The sequence below is a fragment of the Dendrobates tinctorius genome, unplaced genomic scaffold, assembly GCF_039654945.1.
Source record: "Dendrobates tinctorius isolate UK_male_01 unplaced genomic scaffold, ASM3965494v1 ptg000120l, whole genome shotgun sequence".
Classification (NCBI taxonomy): domain Eukaryota; kingdom Metazoa; phylum Chordata; class Amphibia; order Anura; family Dendrobatidae; genus Dendrobates; species Dendrobates tinctorius.
Window position 1 is genome coordinate 43252 of NW_027361788.1, and position 22653 is coordinate 65904.

The 22653-nt window shown below is 47.0% G+C and overlaps 1 protein-coding gene across 3 annotated transcripts; it reads left to right on the plus strand.

Moving 5' to 3' along the window:
* The first annotated feature begins 3544 nt into the window (after positions 1-3544).
* Positions 3545-14289, plus strand: ZBTB6 (zinc finger and BTB domain containing 6). Of its 3 annotated transcripts, none has more exons than XM_073590682.1 (2): positions 3545-3710; positions 9744-14289. In XM_073590682.1, the coding sequence occupies exons 1-2, from the start codon at positions 3682-3684 to the stop codon at positions 11011-11013; spliced, it is 1299 nt and encodes a 432-aa protein (XP_073446783.1). In that variant the 5' UTR covers positions 3545-3681; the 3' UTR covers positions 11014-14289. The 3 variants fall into 3 exon arrangements, with proteins under 3 accessions (XP_073446783.1, XP_073446782.1, XP_073446784.1); XM_073590681.1 differs by lacking the exon at positions 3545-3710 and adding an exon at positions 5089-5297; XM_073590683.1 differs by lacking the exon at positions 3545-3710 and adding an exon at positions 5140-5388.
* Positions 14290-22653: the final 8364 nt, after the last annotated feature.

Here is a 22653-nt window from a genome sequence, read left to right on the forward strand (position 1 = left end):
AGATCGGAGTTGCTGCACTGAGGCTCATGCTTTGTGGGCACACAGTACTGTCTATAAGGACGTCCTCTGTACAGTTACTCCATTCTAGCTGTCTCACTAGGGATAAGTAGATCGGAGTTGCTGCACTGAGGCTCATGCTTTGTGGGCACACAGTACTGTCTATAGGGACGTCCTCTATACAGTTACTCCATTCTAGCTGTCTCACTAGAGATGAGCAGATCGGAGTTGCTGCACTGAGGCTCATGCTTTGTGGGCACACAGTACTGTCTATAAGGACGTCCTCTGTACAGTTACTCCATTCTAGCTGTCTCACTACAGGGATGAGTAGATCGGAGTTGCTGCACTGAGGCTCATGCTTTGTGGGCACACAGTACTGTCTATAAGGACGTCCTCTGTCTTGTTACTCCATTCTAGCTGTCTCACTAGAGATGAGCAGATCGGAGTTGCTGCACTGAGGCTCATGCTTTGTGGGCACACAGCACTGTCTATAGGGACGTCCTCTATACAGTTACTCCATTCTAGCTGTCTCACTAGAGATGAGCAGATCGGAGTTGCTGCACTGAGGCTCATGCTTTGTGGGCACACAGCACTGTCTATAGGGACGTCCTCTATACAGTTACTCCATTCTAGCTGTCTCACTACAGGGATGAGTAGATCGGAGTTGCTGCACTGAGGCTCATGCTTTGTGGGCACACAGTACTGTCTATAAGGACGTCCTCTGTCTTGTTACTCCATTCTAGCTGTCTCACTACAGGGATGAGTAGATCGGAGTTGCTGCACTGAGGCTCATGCTTTGTGGGCACACAGTACTGTCTATAAGGACGTCCTCTGTCTTGTTACTCCATTCTAGCTGTCTCACTAGAGATGAGCAGATCGGAGTTGCTGCACTGAGGCTCATGAGTTCTGGGCACACATTACTGTCTAATCTACAGGTTGCACTAAGGTTTCCACGCACAGTAGGAAAAAATTGGCAGGTTCAGCCACAATCTGATGTGTATGGGGCCTCTTGACTTTCCTTCGATAATTTGTGAATTAAGGGAAGGATTTCGTGTGTCGTATTTCCAATGGTTGATTCTCTTGTTCTTTCTGAAAATAATCTGCTGCCACAGGAGCCTGACATCTGCTCTCTGATAGCACAAGAATGTTTGGTGACCTGCTCCTGTATATGTGACAGTCAGGAGAGAGAGCTGTCAGCCAATCGGCTAACACCTAATATGTTTAAAGGGAAGGTGCCATCCAAAAAATTTTTTTTCAGCAATTGAAAAAATGTAAAGAATTAATGTTTACATTTTCTTAAAAAAATTATCATTTGTTTTTTACTTTGTAAAATATGAAAAATAATTTTAAAAAGTTTGGCATTTCCACTTGTTAACACTAGGGGGAGCAGCTACTGAAATTTGGCACAAAAACCTAGTGTACAACCAGCTCACATTACTGCCCTGCAATAATTATGGGCGGAATCTGCTGACATGGGTGTGATGTCACTCCTCTCCTCCCCTTCTGGGTGTTTGCTAAGGGAAAAGAGAGGATGACATCTGGGAACACAGTGAGCAGCCATTTTGATGGAGCCTGCAAAGTTACTGACTGTCTTTGCATGCAAAGTCTGGATCAGAACAGGTCATCAATCAGCAGAAATGTTTCCTGGATTTCTATGCAGCAGACAAGCAGGCGGTCCATCCATGTGTAAAAAAACACAGCGCTCTATGTACAATCCCTGGCACCGAACAGGGTGCCCCCCCATAGACTAGCACACTGCTCTCCTGAAATACTGTGCTGCTGTCGCCCTGCTCCTTCCACCATATATCAGGCCCCTGTCGCCTCGCTTTCACACATCACCAGGACAGGATCTGAGGAGAGGAATGGGGTCTTCGGTCACCAAGGATTCGGGGAGCAGGGTGACAGCAGCACAGAGTATTTCAGGAGAGCAGTGTGCTGGTCTATGGGGGAGGTCACAGAGGGAGATGTATGGTGGAAGGAGCAGGGTGACAGCAGCACAGAGTATTTCAGGAGAGCAGTGTGCTGGTCTATGGGGGAGGTCACAGAGAGAGATATATGGTGGAAGGAGCAGGGTATTTCATGAGAGGAGTGTGCTGGTCTATGGGGGTCACAGAGGGAGATATATGGGGGGAAGAGCACAGAGTATTTCAGGAGAGCAGTGTGCTGATCTAGGGGGGTCACAGAGGGAGATATATGGGGGAGGAGCAGGGTGACAGCACACAGAAATCCAGGAAACATTTCTGCTGATTGGTGGCCTGTTCTGATCCAGACTTTGCATGCAAATACCCCATTCCCCCCTCAGATCCTGTCCTGGCGATGTGTGAAAGCGAGGCGACAGGCGCAGTCCGGGGTGATGCTGGAAAGCAGGCTGGGGGGGAAATGTAGCCATACAGTAACGATAAAAATGAGACCCCCTCTCTTCAGCTGCCTCCCCAGCCCTCCACTGACTGCACCTATTACCCCTGACTCGTGTGCAGGTGCTCAGCCAGAACCACCCTAGAATGAGTCTCCTTTTAGCAGATAATACTGCTATAGTGTTCACACATAATACCGCCATATAGATCACAGATAAACCCAGCAGTGTGACAGCAGCACAGAGTATTTCAGGAGAGCAGCATCACACAGGATAGGATTAGATACACGGCTCAGCAGTCAGTATCACACAGGATAGGATTAGATACACGGCTCAGCAGACAGTATCACACAGGATAGGATTAGATACATGGCTCAGCAGACAGTATCACACAGGATAGGATTAGATACACGGCTCAGCAGACAGTAACACACAGGATAGGATTAGATACACGGCTCAGCAGACAGTAACACACAGGATAGGATTAGATACACGGCTCAGCAGACAATATCACACAGGATAGGATTAGATACATGGCTCAGCAGACAGTAACACACAGGATAGGATTAGATACACGGCTCAGCAGACAGTAACACACAGGATAGGATTAGATACACGGCTCAGCAGACAGTATCACACAGGATAGGATTAGATACACGGCTCAGCAGACAGTAACACACAGGATAGGATTAGATACACGGCTCAGCAGACAGTATCACACAGGATAGGATTAGATACATGGCTCAGCAGACAGTAACACACAGGAGAGGATTAGATACACGGCTCAGCAGACAGTAACACACAGGATAGGATTAGATACACGGCTCAGCAGACAATATCACACAGGAGAGGATTAGATACATGGCTCAGCAGACAGTAACACACAGGATAGGATTAGATACACGGCTCAGCAGACAGTAACACACAGGATAGGATTAGATACACGGCTCAGCAGACAATATCACACAGGAGAGGATTAGATGTCCAGCAGATGGCCAAGTGTTTTGCAAGAGCAGGGGCAGCAGCTGGTCGGGTGCTTTGGAAAGAGCAGCTTGGTCTCCAGGAGCTCGTCCTGTATCCTCTCCTGCAGCTGGTATGTGCAGAGTGAACATCCAAGCCATGCAGCCGGCATAACAGGGCTTGCAATAGAGTGTAAATGGAGCTAAAAGGAAAGCACTGGGCCCTAATAAGATGGCGCCTGGCCACACCTACAGCTGTGAATTGAGCTGCCCACAGAGGCGTGCCCAGTTCACAGCTGATGCTGCTGCAATGATACAGATAGGGTCGGGAGCCGACTCTTGTCTCATGCCCAGGGACTGCCGTAAGTGAGCATGGAGAGTGTCGTTCAGCAGCCAGAAAGGTAAGATGGCAGCCCCCAGCGGCTGCATTAATACAGTAAAAAAAACAAAAAACATACACACCACTGAGTCAAGCTTAGGGGACAATATCTTTTTATACTATTTTCTTTTTTACATTAAATTATGAAAAAACACGGCACATTCCCTTTAAGGGCCTTAAAGGGACTTCAGCACAGAATGACTGTTCAAACCAAGCACAGTGCTCGATGCACCCTTGGAGTGACTAAACATCCATCTCTTCCCTCCTCTGGTTTTATAAAGCCAGAGCTGTCAATCAAGTGGACGAGAAGGAAGACAAATGTTTAGCCACACCAAGTGTTCACCGAGCACCTTTAACCCCTTAATGCCCTATGACATGCAGTGTCTATCATAGGTCACCTCCCCCTCTTTGGTACGGGTTCCGGCGATGGGCCCGCACCTTTACTGGCACATGACAGCTGACATATGCCCCTAACAGACATGGGTGGAATCTTGGTCCACCCATGACTGTTGACTAGTTAAACACCACAGTCAATCTCTGAAGAAGGGCTAAAGCTCTGAGGTTTTGAGCACAGTGAGGGGTGCAGTTTTTAGAATGGTTTGGGTAATTTGTCATACAGACCCCTCCAAGTCAATACAAATGTGATGTGGTCCCTAAAAAAAAATGGTTTTATGAATTTTGTTGGACAAATGAGAAATTGCTGGTCAATTTTTAACCCGTATAACTTGCTGACAAAAAATAATTGTTTCAAAACTTGTGCTGATGTAAAGTAGACATGTGGGAAATGTTAGTAACTATTTTGTGTGTCATATCTCTCTGACTTATGGATATAAGAATTCAAAGTTAGAAAATTGCTAAATTTCTCCTGAGTATGCTATGTGGGGGAAAACTACTGTTTGGATGCACAGCAGGGCTCGGAAGGGAAAGAGTGACAGTTTGGAGCATAGACTTTGATGGAGTGGCCTGTGTGCGCTATGTTGACCTTGGAGAGCCTTTGATGTGCCTAAACAGTGGAAATCATCTGCAAGTGACACCATTTTGTAAACTAGACCCCTCAGGGAACTGATCTAGAAGCATAGTTATTAGGGATGAGCAAACTTGTTTGGATGAGTTTAAAAAATGTTTTACGCGCAGTATCATCTATCGGAATGCAATACTGCACATGAGCCGTTGGCGCCATTTTGATGAAGTTTGGCGGCGCATGCGTCCTTTTGACGGTGCGCCAAACGCAACCTGCTGCAGTTTGGTTGCGTCGGCGCACCGTCAAAAAGGCGCATGCGCCGCCAAACGCATACTGCGCACAGCCTGCGCCCCCTGTGATAAAGATAGGGGACGCAGGGCGCATGCTGCGTCATGCGCCGGTGGGCGGAGCTACCGGCGGGGGCGGGGCTTAGCGGCGGCCGTGCGCAGGCCGTCGCTGCGCTCATAAACGCTAGTGTGAAACTAGCCTCACGTCACCCCCTTCAGCGCAGCCCCCAGAGAGAAACATCCCCGCATCTGCTCCCCCCCCCTCAGCTCCTCTCACGGTCATGATCAATAACACCGGCTTCCTGGTATCAGTTTACAGAGCAGGAGGCCCCGCCCCTTCCGGTGACATCTCGTCACATGGGTATGACGTCAGCAGAGGTCCTTTTGGCCACTTGGATTTAGCCTCTATCGTGGTGACTATATGGGAATAGGTGTAAGAAGAGACTGTACAGGTGAGAGGGGGACGAGGGGCGTACAGTGCGGGAGGTACAGGTGAGAGGGGACGAGGGGGTGTACAGTGCGGGAGGTACAGGTGAGAGGGGACGAGGGGGTGTACAGTGCGGGAGGTACAGGCGAGAGGGGACGAGGGGGCGTACAGTGCGGGAGGTACAGGTGAGAGGGGACGAGGGGGCGTACAGTGCGGGAGGCACAGGTGAGAGGGGACGAGGGGGCGTACAGTGCGGGAGGCACAGGTGAGAGGGGACGAGGGGGCGTACAGTGCGGGAGGTACAGGTGAGAGGGGACGAGGGGGCGTACAGTGCGGGAGGCACAGGTGAGAGGGGACGAGGGGGCGTACAGTGCGGGAGGCACAGGTGAGAGGGGACGAGGGGGCGTACAGTGCGGGAGGCACAGGTGAGAGGGGACGAGGGGGCGTACAGTGCGGGAGGCACAGGTGAGAGGGGACGAGGGGGCGTACAGTGCGGGAGGCACAGGTGAGAGGGGACGAGGGGGCGTACAGTGCGGGAGGCACAGGTGAGAGGGGACGAGGGGGCGTACAGTGCGGGAGGCACAGGTGAGAGGGGACGAGGGGGCGTACAGTGCGGGAGGCACAGGTGAGAGGGGACGAGGGGGCGTACAGTGCGGGAGGCACAGGTGAGAGGGGACGAGGGGGCGTACAGTGCGGGAGGCACAGGTGAGAGGGGACGAGGGGGCGTACAGTGCGGGAGGCACAGGTGAGAGGGGACGAGGGGGCGTACAGTGCGGGAGGCACAGGTGAGAGGGGACGAGGGGGCGTACAGTGCGGGAGGCACAGGTGAGAGGGGACGAGGGGGCGTACAGTGCGGGAGGCACAGGTGAGAGGGGACGAGGGGGCGTACAGTGCGGGAGGCACAGGTGAGAGGGGACGAGGGGCGTACAGTGCGGGAGGCACAGGTGAGAGGGGACGAGGGGGCGTACAGTGCGGGAGGTACAGGTGAGGGGGGACGAGGGGGCGTACAGTGCGGGTTGTACATGTGAGGGGGTACGTAGGGGCGTACAGTGCGGGGTGTACAGGTGTGGGGGATGTGGGGGCATACAGTGCCGGAGGTACAGGTGAGAGGGGACGAGGGGGCGTACAGTGCGGGAGGTACAGGTGAGGGGGGACGAGGGGGCGTACAGTGCGGGAGGTACAGGTGAGGGGGATGTGGGGAACATACAGTGCGGGTTGTACATGTGAGGGGGTACGTAGGGGCGTACAGTGCGGGGTGTACAGTGCGGGGTGTACAGGTGTGGGGGATGTGGGGGCATACAGTGCGGGGTGTACAGGTGAGGGGGGACGTGGGGACAAACAGTGCAGGATGTACAGGTGTGGGGGCATACAGTGCGGGGTGTACAGGTGAGGGGGATGTGGGGGCATACAGTGCGGGGTGTACAGGTGAGGGGGATGTGGGGGCATACAGTGCGGGGTGGACAGGTGAGGGGGATGTGGGTGTGTACAGTGCGGGGTGTACAGGTGTGGGGGATGTGTGGGCATACAGTGCGGGGTGTACAGGTGAGGGGGGACGTGGGGACAAACAGTGCAGGATGTACAGGTGTGGGGGCATACAGTGCGGGGTGTACAGGTGAGGGGGATGTGGGGGCATACAGTGCGGGGTGTACAGGTGAGGGGGATGTGGGTGTGTACAGTGCGGGGTGTACAGGTGAGGGGGATGTGGGGGCATACAGTGCGGGGTGTACAGGTGAGGGGGATGTGGGTGTGTACAGTGCGGGGTGTACAGGTGAGGGGGATGTGGGTGTGTACAGTGCGGGGTGTACAGGTGAGGGGGATGTGGGTGTGTACAGTGCGGGGTGTACAGGTGAGGGGGATGTGGGTGTGTACAGTGCGGGGTGTACAGGTGTGGGGGATGTGGGGGCGTACAGTGCGGGGTGTACAGGTGAGGGGGATGTGGGGGCGTACAGTGCGGGGTGTACAGGTGTGGGGGATGTGGGGGCATACAGTGCGGGGTGTACAGGTGAGGGGGGACGTGGGGACAAACAGTGCAGGATGTACAGGTGTGGGGGCATACAGTGCGGGGTGTACAGGTGAGGGGGATGTGGGGGCATACAGTGCGGGGTGTACAGGTGAGGGGGATGTGGGGGCATACAGTGCGGGGTGGACAGGTGAGGGGGATGTGGGTGTGTACAGTGCGGGGTGTACAGGTGTGGGGGATGTGTGGGCATACAGTGCGGGGTGTACAGGTGAGGGGGGACGTGGGGACAAACAGTGCAGGATGTACAGGTGTGGGGGCATACAGTGCGGGGTGTACAGGTGAGGGGGATGTGGGGGCATACAGTGCGGGGTGTACAGGTGAGGGGGATGTGGGGGCATACAGTGCGGGGTGTACAGGTGAGGGGGATGTGGGGGCATACAGTGCGGGGTGTACAGGTGAGGGGGATGTGGGGGCATACAGTGCGGGGTGTACAGGTGAGGGGGATGTGGGGGCATACAGTGCGGGGTGTACAGGTGAGGGGGATGTGGGGGCATACAGTGCGGGGTGTACAGGTGAGGGGGGATGTGGGGGACATACAGTGCGGGTTGTACATGTGAGGGGGGACGTGGAGGCGTACTGTGCGGGTTGTACAGGTGAGGGGGATGTGGGGGCGTACAGTGCGGGGTGTACAGGTAAGGGGGATGTGGGGGCATACAGTGTGGGGTGTACAGGTGAGGGGGGATGTGGGGGCATACTGTGCGGGGTGTACAGGTAAGGGGGATGTGGGGGGGGCGTACAGTGCGGGGTGTACAGGTGAGGGGGATGTGGGGGCATACAGTGCGGGGTGTACAGGTGAGGGGGATGTGGGTGTGTACAGTGCGGGGTGTACAGGTGAGGGGGGATGTGGGGGCGTACAGTGCGGGATATACAGGTGAAGGGGATGTGGGTGTGTACAGTGCGGGATATACAGGTGAAGGGGATGTGGGTGTGTAGAGTGCGGGGTGTACAGGTGAGGGGGGATGTGGGAGCATACAGTGCGGGATATACAGGTGAGGGGGATGTGGGGGCGTACAGTGCGGGGTGTACAGGTGAGGGGGGATGTGGGGGCATACAGTGCGGGATATACAGGTGAGGGGGATGTGGGGGCGTACAGTGCGGGGTGTACAGGTGAGGGGGGATGTGGGGGCATACAGTGCGGGATATACAGGTGAAGGGGATGTGGGTGTGTACAGTGCGGGGTGTACAGGTGAGGGGGGATGTGGGGGCATACAGTGCGGGATATACAGGTGAAGGGGATGTGGGTGTGTACAGTGCGGGGTGTACAGGTGAGGGGGTATGTGGGGGCATACAGTGCGGGATATACAGGTGAAGGGGATGTGGGTGTGTACAGTGCGGGGTGGACAGGTGAGGGGGGTGTGGGGGCGTACAGTGCGGGTTGTACAGGTGGGGGCGTACAGTGCGGGGTGTACAGGTGAGGGGGATGTGGGGGCATACAGTGCGGAATATACAGGTGAGGGGGATGTGGGGGCGTACAGTGCGGGGTGTACAGGTGAGGGGGGATGTGGGGGCATACAGTGCGGGGTGTACAGGTGAGGGGGGATGTGGGGGCATACAGTGCGGGGTGTACAGGTGAGGGGGGGATGTGGGGGCATACAGTGCGGGGTGTACAGGTGAGGGGAATGTGGGGGCGTACAGTGCGGGGTGTACAGGTGAGGGGGATGTGGGGGCGTACAGTGCGGGGTGTACAGGTAAGGGGGATGTGGAGGCATACAGTGCGGGGTGTACAGGTGAGGGGGGGATGTGGGGGCATACAGTGCGGGATATACAGGTGAAGGGGATGTGGGTGTGGACAGTGCGGGGTGTACTGGTGAGGGGAGGATGAGGGGTGTGCTGGTTATGGTTTGAGAGGGGACATTGGATTATTTCTGTTTCTCAGCTGTGGATGACGCGTTAGATACGATTATTCATGTGATTACAGTGAAAATGGCGCCTTTGCTCCTTGTGCTTAACCACTTCATGACTTGAGTATTTCTTCCATCTGAACATTATCTCGCCATGGATAAGCCCTTTAATTTGGAGGCCAGTGTGGGGATCTGTTGTTTGACAAGAGATCGCCCTCCAGAAATTTCCGTCATGGAAATTATATGGCAACCGCTCAGATATCCTGTTGGGTGTGTAATACACGTGTGCGTCCAGTCTGTTGGGCGAGCACCCACTATACATTGCTTATGTCGTATGACTGATGCCATTGTTTCCCCATGGATTTGATTGACTGCTCATTGCTCTCCTTTATGACTTTGATATCAGGACAAAAAAATAAATCATTAAGATGAGCTGTGCAATAACGAGACGGAAGCTCTCGGTGTAATGGTAATTTTCATGTACGATCTTACAGTCACGTGTGTATTGTGTCTTTTCAGAGCCGCCGCCATGTCTGAATCTGACATCCTTCATTTCCACTTTAAGCAGCAAGGAAATGACATCTTACAGAAGATGAATATGCTCCGAGAGCAGAATCTGTTTTGTGATGTGTCTGTGTACATTAACGACGCAGAGTTCCACGGCCATAAGGTTGTGTTTGCCGCTTGCTCTACTTTCATGAGGGACCAGTTTCTGCTGAACCAGTCCAGGCAGGTGCGGATCACTATATTACAGAATGCAGAAGTGGGACAAAAATTACTGCTCTCCTGCTACACCGGGGTTCTCGAGGTTAGAAGAAAAGAGCTTCTGAAGTATCTAACTGCAGCCAGTTACTTGCAAATGGTACACATTGTGGAAAGGTGCACGGAAGCTCTGTCACGTTACCTACAGAGTGAGACAACCTTTGACAACGATGAAACCATGCAAACGTTTAAGTGTCCTCAATGTCCTTCTGAGATGAACCCCGTGAAAGGTCAGGATAAGGACTGTGAGATCATTGAGCTGTCGGAAGACAGCCAGCTAAACCTGGACTACCAGGTAAAGAAGGAGGAAACCCATCAAGAGCAGCTGCACAGTCTGGATGAGGAAAAGACTGATCTGTCTGCGGTGGAAATTGACTACAAAGACAATGATATCTGTGTTTTCAGGATGGGCTCCATGTCCGACCATGAGAACAATGTGGACAGTGAGCAGTTCTCTCAGCCCTGCACATCCTCTAAATCCAATATGTACTTTTCGGACACGCAGCACGCCATGATTAACTCCACGGTGGAAAACCGCATGAGTGATTTACCCCCCAGTCACTTCCAGAACTTTCAAGAAGGGCTAAATCCATCTTCTGATATAATTCCAGGGCTTCAGAGTCCTGTGGAGGGGGTCTGTACTTGGAGGCATCAGTGCCCCAAGTGCCCACGCGGGTTTCTACATTTGGAAAATTATCTACGCCATTTAAAGATGCATAAACTGTTCTTGTGCTTGCAGTGCGGAAAGACGTTCACTCAGAAGAAGAACTTGAACAGACACATCCGGGGACACATGGGAATTAGGCCTTTTCAATGCTCCGTGTGTCTGAAAACATTTACCGCTAAGACTACCTTGCAGGACCACCTCAATATTCACAGCGGGGACCGTCCCTACAAGTGTCATTGCTGTGACATGGATTTTAAGCACAAGTCGGCGCTGAAAAAACATCTTAGCTCAGTTCATGCAAAAAGTGGAGAAAAGCCGGGCCTGGATACTATTACAAAGATCACTATAGATTATGATTAATCTCCCCCGCTCATAAAGGGGATTTATCACGTCTTAGTAGCTGTGTATGGGGTTAAAATGTTATTCCCATCTCTGCCTTTCATGGCTGAGATGGCACTAACTGCTTCAACATCCCAGTCATCAGAGGTGAGGTTACTAAAATATCTGCTGAACTCTTTGCATACCTCCCATAGACATTAATGGGAATTATGGTAGCTGCAGAGGAAAGCGAACTACACTGTTGGCGTAACACGTCATTATCGTAACTTTCATCACTATATATGGGAGTTACACGAAGGTTGCCCTTGGCTGGTTTCTTAGCCCAGTCTCTGGTTTGAAGTGTCGATCTAATTTTTTGGCATTTTCAGATACAGACGGGGTAAAAAAATAAGCAGACCCCTGTTTCTTTATTATTATTATTTATTATTATATATCCCTTATCTTATTCCGGATCTGTCCACACTGGTTGAATATGCTTCAGGTTCTCTGATTTGTAAGTGCAAAATCTCTATCGTGGTATAGTAGCAGGAAATGTTATCATGTATTATCCCCCCCCCCAAAAAAAAAAAAAAAATCATGCTGCGGATTTAGCCTCCACATTTCTCCCTTTACAAAACATAGGGTGGAATCCACAGAGGATCAACTGAAAAATCTATTTTAAATGCTCGCTGATTTTGTTGCAGATGTCAGGCAAAATCTGCAGCTGATATTATTGTATATGAGAAAGGTGAATCCACGGCATGTCATTGTTCTTTTGCCGATTTAGGTCCATATTTTTCGGTCTGAGTGCCATTCGACCAAACAACAGATAGAACAGCATTGGTCCGAGAGCTACAGTCATGGACAAAAGTTTAGAGAATGACACAAATATTATATTTTCACATGATCTGCTGGCCTCTGGTTTTTATGTGTGTTTGTCAGATATTTTTATCACATACAGAAATATAATTGCAATCATATGAGTAACAAAAGGTTATATTGACAGAATGAGTTAATGCAGCAAGTCAATATTTGCAGTGTTGACCCTTCTTCTTCAGGACCTCAGCAATTCTCCCTGGCATGCTCTCAATCAACTTCTGGATCAAATCCTGATTGATAGCAGTCCATTCTTGCAAAATCAATGCTTTTATTTTGTCTGAATTTGAAGGTTTTTGTTTGTCCACCCGTCACTTGATGATTGACCACAAGTTCTCAATGGGATTAAGATCTGGGGAGTTTCCAGGCCATGGTCCCAAAATCTCTGTTTTGTTCCCTGAGCCATTTAGTTATCACCTTTGCTTTATGGCAAGGTGCTCCATCATGTTGAAAAAGGCATTGTTGATCGCCAAACTGCTCTTGGACGGTTGGGAGAAGTTGCTCTTGGAGGACATTCTGGTACCATTCTTTATTCATGGCTGTGTTTTTAGGCAAAACTGAGAGAGAGCCCATTCCCTTGGCTGAGAAGCAACCCCACACATGAATGGTTTCAGGATGCTTGACAGTTGGCATGAGACAAGACTGGTGGTAGCGCTCACCTGGTCTTCTCCGAATAAGCCGTTTTCCAGATGTCCCAAACAATCGAAAAGGGGATTCATCAGAGAAAATGACTTTACCCCAGTCCTCAGCAGTCCACTCCCTGTACCTCTTGCAGAATATCAGTCTGTCCATGATGTTTTTTCTGGAGAGAAGTGGCTTCTTTGCTGCCCTCCTTGAGACCAGGCCTTGCTCCAAGAGTCTCCGCCTCACAGTGCGTGCAGATGCACTCACACCTGCCTGCTGCCATTCCTGAGCAAGCTCTGCACTGCTGGTAGCTCGATCCCGCAGCTGAAACACTTTTAAGAGACGGTCCTGGCGCTTGCTGGTCTTTCTTGGGCGCCCTGGAGCCTTTTTGGCAACAAGGGAACCTCTCTCCTTGAAGTTCTTGATGATGCGATAGATTGTTGACTGAGGTGCAATCTTTCTAGCTGCGATACTCTTCCCTGTTAGGCCATTTTTGTGCAGTGCAATGATGACTGCACGTGTTTCTTTAGAGATAACCATGGTTAACAGAAGAGAAACAATGATGCCAAGCACCAGCCTCCTTTTAAAGTGTCCAGTGGTGTCATTCTTACTTAGTCATGACAGATTGATCTCCAGCCCTGTCCTCATCAACACCCACACCTGTGTTAATGGAGCAATCACTGAAATGATGTTAGCTGGTCCTTTTAAGGCAGGGCTGCAATGATGTTGAAATGTGTTTTGGGGGATAAAGTTAATTTTCTAGGCAAATATTGACTTTGCAAGTAATTGCTGTTAAGCTGATCACTCTTTATAACATTCTGGAGTATATGCAAATTGCCTTTAGAAAAAATGAAGCAGTAGACTTTGTAAAAATTAATATTTGTATCATTCTCTAAACTTTTGGCCATGACTGTATGTGGTTGTGGATATGTCTGAGTAAAAACAATCACAGTGTGCTCATCTGATATTCAGGTCAGACTCGGTTATGCAAGGCAGTGAGTCCATGGAAACAAATCGTTCTGCACTTGGATAACATCTGAGTACGGTCTGATTTTGACAGACTGACAGAATGGAGAAGATGGAGAAATATTTTTTTTTTCCATCTCTTCATTTGAGAAAATTCGATCACACACTGTTGAAACTCTGATCAAGGTGCGATTAGCACAATCGTCCCGATTCTCTCGGACGAGATATTATACATTGGTGTGACCCCGGTCTTACTCTGACGACTTCACCCTTTGCAATCCAAAGGGTGATACTTATCGCCAACTCACAGCATAAGAAAGAAAGAAAAAAAAAACCACGGTTTGGTCATGACCCATTATGGACTGTCAAAGATAACAAATAGTTGGCTACAATCCATTGAAATCCTCACCATGTCTGGAATTATTTATCAGTTTTGACCTTTAAAGCGCTCGTCCCATCTAGTCTTCAGGAGCGCACGGCTATTGACGCACAGCAATAATGTTAATAGAAAAGTAAAGATAGAAGAACGGCAGCAGAAAGACTTGTCTTGTTTTTTCCTCCTATTTTTTAACATGAGGATAATCTGTAAATAGGAAAAATGTCTGTATTTAAAAATCATTCTGTTCCTCCACTACTTTGTATCAATCTGCAATCCTGATTCTGATTTTTGGACATTTTGTTATGGTGTAATGTGATCCAGCTTTGCAGACATGATGCTTATTTTCCTTATATATCTTGAATGACTAACATATAATATATTGTGGTGTTGGGTGATGACATTTTTAGAAAATCTTGCATTCTCACTGATTACTTTTGTGTCTGACGTTCTGGAATAAAAAGGCTATTCCTGTATTATGCTGTTAAGGTGCATCACAAGGCTGTGCTGTCCATTTATGATCTATGGGTGATAACCTTTTTTTAAGGATTGATGAGGTCCCCACCAACCATAAAGGGATGCATTAAAGGGGGGTACTCTAACCATTGACATACCCAGCTACGGTGAGGGAGGGGCGATGGCTCAAATAAAATAGACATTGGCCTTGCTGTTCCTGTAACTCCCACAGATGTTAATGGAGAGAGCATTTCATGCCTTGTCTTTTCCATGTTTGGCCAGAGACCTCCATTCTGATAGCTGAAGGATGGTATAAATTGTCAGAATACCCTTTAGATATTTCACATAAGGACAACAGTAATGTTATGATCTACTAATTCTCCTCCTTAAAAAAGAAGAATGGATCCCATATAGTCCTTTCACTGCTAAGGACCTGTGTATTATGTTATGCCTTTAAAGGGGTAATATGGCTACACTCACTTCCGTATCGGGGAGTCACGTCTGCTGTCTCATGTACTTGAATGGCAGATATCGCACCACTGTGTGATTTATAGGATATTTGTAGATGTGACATCACTGCCCATGCTCTCCTCCCGATACGGAACTTAGCAAAGCCAGATTACCTCCTGGTTGTCACAAGTAGAATATAAGGGATAGAGATTTGCTCTGTAGGCGCTAGCTATAACTTACAATTCACTCTGACACTAGCTGCTAAGAGGTCTCCCATATACTAACTATGCATTTTTTTCATTTAGTACCACACAGAAAAGCTGCAGGTGTACTGAGCAGTGTTGCTGTGAATGCAGCACTGCTAGAATGTGTTCCATCTTTTTCTTTACGTCACATTCTGTTCCTCCTTAATCTTCCTCCTTCCCAACACTATAAACATCAATATGCTGTGTAAGGTGACATCTCACTAATGGTACCAGTGGTATTTGCGCTTTTTTCAGATTGGACGGCGAGTTCAGGAAGCAAGTGCGAGCAGGAATGATATTGATGGCCTGTAACCCTTGCCTACGTTATCACCTGATTTTCACATATTGGAGTTGTTCTTCTAAAGGAGGTAATTCTGAGCAGTTGCAAATCTACCAATCGTTCCCTAATCAGGACACTTGTGCCATCCGTGACTGCATATTATCAGGATCGGGAGCATGAAGATTTTTTTGGTCCTTTCAGTTTATTGCTTTTGAGAAGATATATGCATGCCGACCTTACAGGGCATTTATCGGGAGTTTTGAGGAGATGAGTGTCTTCTATTCAGCGTTTGTCAGACTTTTTTTTTTTTTTTTGCTTTAAACCAAGAATTTTTATGTTTCAAGAAGGTAACTAATAAAATACTGGTTGGTGGTCTTACATTCTACCTTTGTGAAATATAAGTCTGGGCTTTCATTTTCCTTTTTTTTTCTGGTTTTATTGGTGCATGTTAAAAGCGTGAAAATGTGCCTGAAAAACCCTTGATTTGAAAGGGTTACATTACGTATTTTATTTTTCATTCTTACTATGTATGTAAAGTATATTTTATATATAATTTAGTTCTGACAGTCACACATGGCAGATTTGTTGCAGAAATGTCTGCAACTACAAAATTGTACCCACTCCAAAAGTTGTAGTAGCGCCACTTCCGTGGCGAACGCTTGTCCTATTCTGATAAATGAGACTGATGCAAACATACATGGTCGCTTGCAATGTAAATCTGCAGATGTGAGATTCCTATAGACTGTATAGTAATACAAGATGAGCAAAAGGGGGAGCACTTATTTATGTTGTACTTTCTGTAAGGTTGTGAAAGTGAGGGATTGTCTCATCCGTTTTTGGAACGCTGCCCTGGGTTGATCAGCTGTATGACAGGTACTGCGTCAGGTAAAGGGTTGGCCGATCACACCCAAATGATATACAGTGGGGAAAAAAAGTATTTAGTCAGTCAGCAATAGTGCAAGTTCCACCACTTAAAAAGATGAGAGGCGTCTGTAATTTACATCATAGGTAGACCTCAACTATGGGAGACAAACTGAGAAAAAAAAATCCAGAAAATCACATTGTCTTTTTTTTTCATTTTATTTGCATATTATGGTGGAAAATAAGTATTTGGTCAGAAACAAGCAATCAAGATTTCTGGCTCTCACAGACCTGTAACTTCTTCTTTAAGAGTCTCCTCTTTCCTCCACTCATTACCTGTAGTAATGGCACCTGTTTAAACTTGTTATCAGTATAAAAAGACACCTGTGCACACCCTCAAACAGTCTGACTCCAAACTCCACTATGGTGAAGACCAAAGAGCTGTCAAAGGACACCAGAAACAAAATTGTAGCCCTGCACCAGGCTGGGAAGACTGAATCTGCAATAGCCAACCAGCTTGGAGTGAAGAAATCAACTGTGGGAGCAATAATAAGAAAATGGAAGACATACAAGACCACTGATAATCTCCCTCGATCTTGTGCTCCACGCAAAATCCCACCCCGTGGGGTCAGAATGATCACAAGAACGGTGAGCAAAAATCCCAGAACCACGCGGGGGGACCTATTGAATGAACTGCAGAGAGCTGGGACCAATGTAACAAGGCCTACCATAAGTAACACACTACGCCACCATGGACTCAGATCCTGCAGTGCCAGACGTGTCCCACTGCTTAAGCCTGTACATGTCCGGGCCCGTCTGAAGTTTGCTAGAGAGCATTTGGATGATCCAGAGGAGTTTTGGGAGAATGTCCTATGGTCTGATGAAACCAAACTGGAACTGTTTGGTAGAAACACAACTTGTCGTGTTTGGAGGAAAAAGAATACTGAGTTGCATCAATCAAACACCATACCTACTGTAAAGCATGGTGGTGGAAACATCATGCTTTGGGGCTGTTTCTCTGCAAAGGGGCCAGGACGACTGATCCGGGTACATGAAAGAATGAATGGGGCCATGTATCATGAGATTTTGAGTGCAAACCTCCTTCCATCAGCAAGGGCATTGAAGATGAAATGTGGCTGGGTCTTTCAACATGACAATGATCCAAAGCACACCGCCAGGGCAACGGAGTGGCTTCGTAAGAAGCATTTCAAGGTCCTGGAGTGGCCTAGCCAGTCTCCAGATCTCAACCCTATAGAAAACCTTTGGAGGGAGTTGAAAGTCAGTGTTGCCAAGCGAAAAGCCAAAAACATCACTGCTCTAGAGGAGATCTGCATGGAGGAATGGGCCAACATACCAACAACAGTGTGTGGCAACCTTGTGAAGACTTACAGAAAACGTTTGACCTCTGTCATTGCCAACAAAGGATATATCACAAAGTATTGAGATGAAATTTTGTTTCTGACCAAATACTTATTTTCCACCATAATATGCAAATAAAATGAAAAAAAAACAGACAATGTGATTTTCTAGATTTTTTTTTCTCAGTTTGTCTCCCATAGTTGAGGTCTACCTATGATGTAAATTACAGACGCCTCTCATCTTTTTAAGTGGTGGAACTTGCACTATTGCTGACTGACTAAATACTTTTTTTCCCCACTGTATCTTTAGGATAGGTCATCAATATGAGATTGGTGGTTGTCTAACACTTGGCTCTAGAAGCGGCCGGATGTAAACATACGGGACGTAGTTGCAGAGCACAGCTCCATACGATGTGTAGCACACGTTGCCGGGTACTGCAGAGCAGCTACTATTCTTTTCAATGGATGATATGCAGTGGCTGTGCTTACATTTAGAACAAATACCAGATGATTGCTGGGGGTTAGCACCGATTAGATAATGATTTCCTATTCTAAGGCTAGGAAATCAATGTAAAAGTCCCGGATAACCCCTTTAACGCTTCCATGTAGCATGAACTGCATAGGGTTTTCTTGCAGAGCTTGTCGACTTTCCAGTGATGATCAGCAGAACCGTTATACTCTTTACATGCAAAAGTTTCTACAACTGATGTGTCATTACAGCCGTTAATGCAGCACGTCTGTACAATTAGGCAAGTATCGTTTCAATTGGACATTTAGAGAAATTTCTGTAACCAATGTACCTGCTGTGTGTGTGTATGTATGTGTATCTAATATATACTTACCTTGTAATGGCTTCACATCCTGTTCCATCCAGATGTTTCCGAATCCCAGAATTCCAAGTGGCGGAAGTTCACCGACTGCCATATTGGGACACCCAAGTGATGGGTGTCTCAATATGGAAACTGCTGGTGGTACAAGCCTCTTGTGCGGTACCACCAGCAGAACACACATGCACACTGTATATGCCGTACGCAGCCTCTTGCACGGTACCACCAGCAAAGCACCGTTGCGAACACGCCGCTGCCGGGATCAGCCGAATGATTCACTGACCGCCACCATCTTTGTACTGGAGGAGCGCATGCGCAGTTTTAATGTGACCGTCGCTATCTGCACAAAGATGGCGGCGGTCTGATTTACTGCACCTGCGTGAATTCCGCGTAGTGAATCATTCTGCTGATCCCGGCGGCAGATGCACGACATGTCTACAGGCAGAGGAAGCCGGTCACCTTAAAGGGGTTTTTCCCACGAACTAAAGTTAATTTTAAAAATTGTCTGTGTCTGGCCGTGTACGGAGCATACCACATCTCCGGGGCAGGGGAGGAATCAAAAGTCAATACTGACATTACAGCAGGGGATAACACAGGATTAATTCTATACCAGGAAAGATCTTTGAACAAATTATTAAATAACATGTATGTCAGTACCTGGATAAGAATGAAGTGATTAAACAGAGTCAGCATGGGTTTGTAACTAATAAGTCATGTCAGACTAACTTAATTTCCTTCTATGACGGAATCACTGATTGGGTGGATCAAGGAAATGCTGTAGATATAGCATATCTTGACTTCAGCAAAGCATTTGACAAAGTATCTCATACAGTCTTAATTGAAAAAATGACTAAGTATGGAATGGACAAGGCAACTGTTAGGTGGATTCATAACTGGCTTAGTGATCGGACCCAAAGAGTGGTCGTAAATGGCTGCACATCCAGTTGGAAGAATGTCTCAAGTGGGGTACCACAGGGCTCTGTCCTGGGCCCTGTATTGTTCAACATCTTTATCAACGATTTAGATGAAGGAATTGAGGGTAAACTGATTAAATTTGCTGATGACACAAAGCTAGGAGGGATAGCTAATACTAGAGAAGAGAGAGAGGATTCAAAAAGATATAAATAAACTGGAGAAGTGGGCAGCAACTAACAGAATGGTTTTTAACAGGGAGAAATGCAAAGTGCTACATCTGGGCAATAAAAATGAAAAAAGCATATACAGAATGGGAGGAATAGGGCTAAGCAACAGCACATGTGAAAAAGACTTGGGTATACTAATAGATCACAGACTGAATATGAGTCAACAGTGTGATGCAGCAGCAAAAAAGGCAAATACAATTCTAGGATGTATTAACAGAAGCATACCGTCTGGATCACGTGAAGTCATTATTGCCGTCTACTCCTCTTTGGTCAGACCTCATCTGGAATATTGTGTCCAGTTTTGGGCACCACATTTTAAAAAAGACATCAACAAACTGGAGCAAGTTCAGAAAAGAGCAACCAGAATGGTGACCGGTCTGCAAACCCTGTCTTATGAGGAAAGGTTGCAGGATTTGGGATTGTTTAGTTTGCAAAAGAGAAGACTGAGAGGAGACTTAATAGCTGTCTACAAATATCTAAAGGGCTGTCACATTGTAGAAGGATCAACTTTATTCTCATTTGCACAAGGAAAGACTAGAAGCAATGGGATGAAACTGAATGGGAGGAGACACTGATTAGATATTAGAAAAAACTTTTTGACAGTGTGATCAATGAGTGGAACAAGCTGCCATGAGAAGTGGTGAGTTCTCCTTCAATGGAAGTCTTCAAACTGAGGCTGGACAGACATCTGACTGGGATGATTTAGCGAATCCTGCTTTGAGCAGGGGGTTGGACCAGATGGCCCAGGAGGTCCCTTCCAACTCTACGATTCTATGATTCTATAATTTTGTGAGGTAAAATATTTCACCTACTGTTTTTAAACAATATTTTACCTCACAAAATGTATCCTCTGCGATCTCCTGCTGTAATGTCAGTTTTGTCTCTTGCTTCCTCCGCTGCCCAGGAGCTGTGGTATGTTGTGTACACGGTCAGACACAGAGGTGATAGAGACAGAGCACGGGGGAGACAGCTCAAACGGGACAGCACATGAGGGGAGAACACAGCACAGGAAGGAGACACAGCAGACAAGGGGGATAGCACATGGGGTAGACAGGTCAAAGAAGAGAGCACAGACGGGAGAAGTCAGCACATGGGGAAAGAGAGAGTGTGGATAGGTGGGTGAGCACTATTCCATTTGCAAAAGGCTGCTTGTGTTCCCTCTATTTCTTTAAGCAGTGTATGTGTGTATGTATGTATGTATGTATGTATATATATATATACATACTGTATATGTGTGTGTGTCTATATATAGCCATACTCCTATGGGATCCAAATTCTATATTCACATTTTCTCATTGAGTGCAAATACTGGCGAGATGTAGTAATCCTCTGTCCATAGCTTTTATTTTGCATGTTCGAAGTGAGGCAAAATGTATAATTTTTTTTTTTTTTTTTTTTTTTTAAAGGTCTGTAAATAATGGATACATAAGTGTTTATAGAAATATGCAGTCTTTATCTAATAAGAAAATGTAACATATTTATAATTATGTATGATCTATTATCAATTCAAATTGTATCAATGGACTCTGTTTTGTTCTACAGCAAAATAATACATTCGGTTTCTATCCCATGTCTACTTGTTGTCATTTAGCTAACTTGTTTGTCCACATTTGTTCTTTATAAAAATGGAGATAAATACATTTTAATTGAAAAACTCTGAGCTCATCTGATTCTGATGCTCTTTTCCTCTTTACACTACATCGCTCAATTGCAGAGACATTCACATTTGTTTCTTCTGGAGCGCAGTATGTGAAATTTCTGCTTGCAGACCAATTGTGCCTTCCTTCAATGTATTTCCTCTGGGAATGTGCGCTTTTACCCCTCCCTTCAGCTTGGCCGAGCTGTGATTAGCAGTGGCTGGGAGCAAAAGGATGAAAGCGGAGACCCTTCAAGAAGACGGAAGAGTATCTTGTTGGACTGGAAAGCAGAGATTTCACATTTTTTTTAGCGCAGTATCTGTGCAATGTAGCGAGGAAGGGCAAAACAGAAAAGAGCGGCAGAATCAGGCAAGTTCGGGGATTTTAGGTGTTTAACTCTTTTTTTGTCCTTTTTTAAATCGGTTATTCCACTATTATAAATTACCACCTTTCCATAGGATAGGCACCAAATTGCTTAATGCTGGCGGTTCCACTGATCACTAGTCCTGGGTCACTTCATTTGGAAAGTAGCAAACAGCCAGGCATGCTCACTAGCTCTCCACTCTCCTATGTCTATAGGACCTATGGAGATGGTCAAGTAGAGTTGTTGACTATCTTCATGCAAGATACCTTTGTCAGCAGTTTATTTCCCCAACACATGGAATATTCTTTCCCCTGACATCTGCTGTCCCGATTCAGGACACCCCTTATGCACATAGTTACTGTCAATGACCTTAACCTCTTACGTGACCGCGTGACACTAAGTCAGCACCAAATGATAGTGTGTGGAGCTATGATGGCAAGACAAGTCTTATTTTTTTTTTTTTTTTTTTTTTTTTTTACCCCCCCCCCCATCCCACGCCTCCGTTTTTAAATCCTTAGGGTATAGAGGGATGTTGGAGCATAATAAAAATCATCAAGTGTGAAAATTGCTATTTCTTTTTATTTATTATAGATAGTGAATCTAATTTAAGATAGTAAATTTCACAAGAAAAACCCTGATTTAAATGGTAATTTTCTGAAAATACATTCCTTTAAAGTTGAAAGCTCCCTGTGTGCCTGGCGTTTTCTGTACTGAAGTCTAGACCACAAGCCAAAGTCCATTGGAGGTTTCAGCTGCCTTGACCCTATTGAGATTCTCTGATGCAAAATTTGTTGATCATATCTGCAACTCATACAAGAAAAAAAAAAAGGATTTAAAGGGATTATCCACTACTTGCTCAACCCCTTCTCAATTGCCATACTCCCCTGTATAAATTAAAAACAGGAATCCGGCAACTTGTGTATAGTATCAAAGGATAAGTAAGTTAATAATGTATTATAGTCATTAATATGATCTAAAATAACAAGAACCGTAGAAATTAGTTACAGCAGATTAGCATAGATCATATAGAAAAGAAGGTGTAGGTAACCACATTATCTTTAGAGTAAAGAATAAACTTTAATAAATGAATCATAAAGAAATATACATACCAAACTAGCCAAAAATTGGTACATATACCCAGGGCTGTGGAGTCGGTAAGCCACAGTTGCGACTCCGACTCCTGGATTTTATCAGGCTCCGACTCCGACTCCTTCATAAAT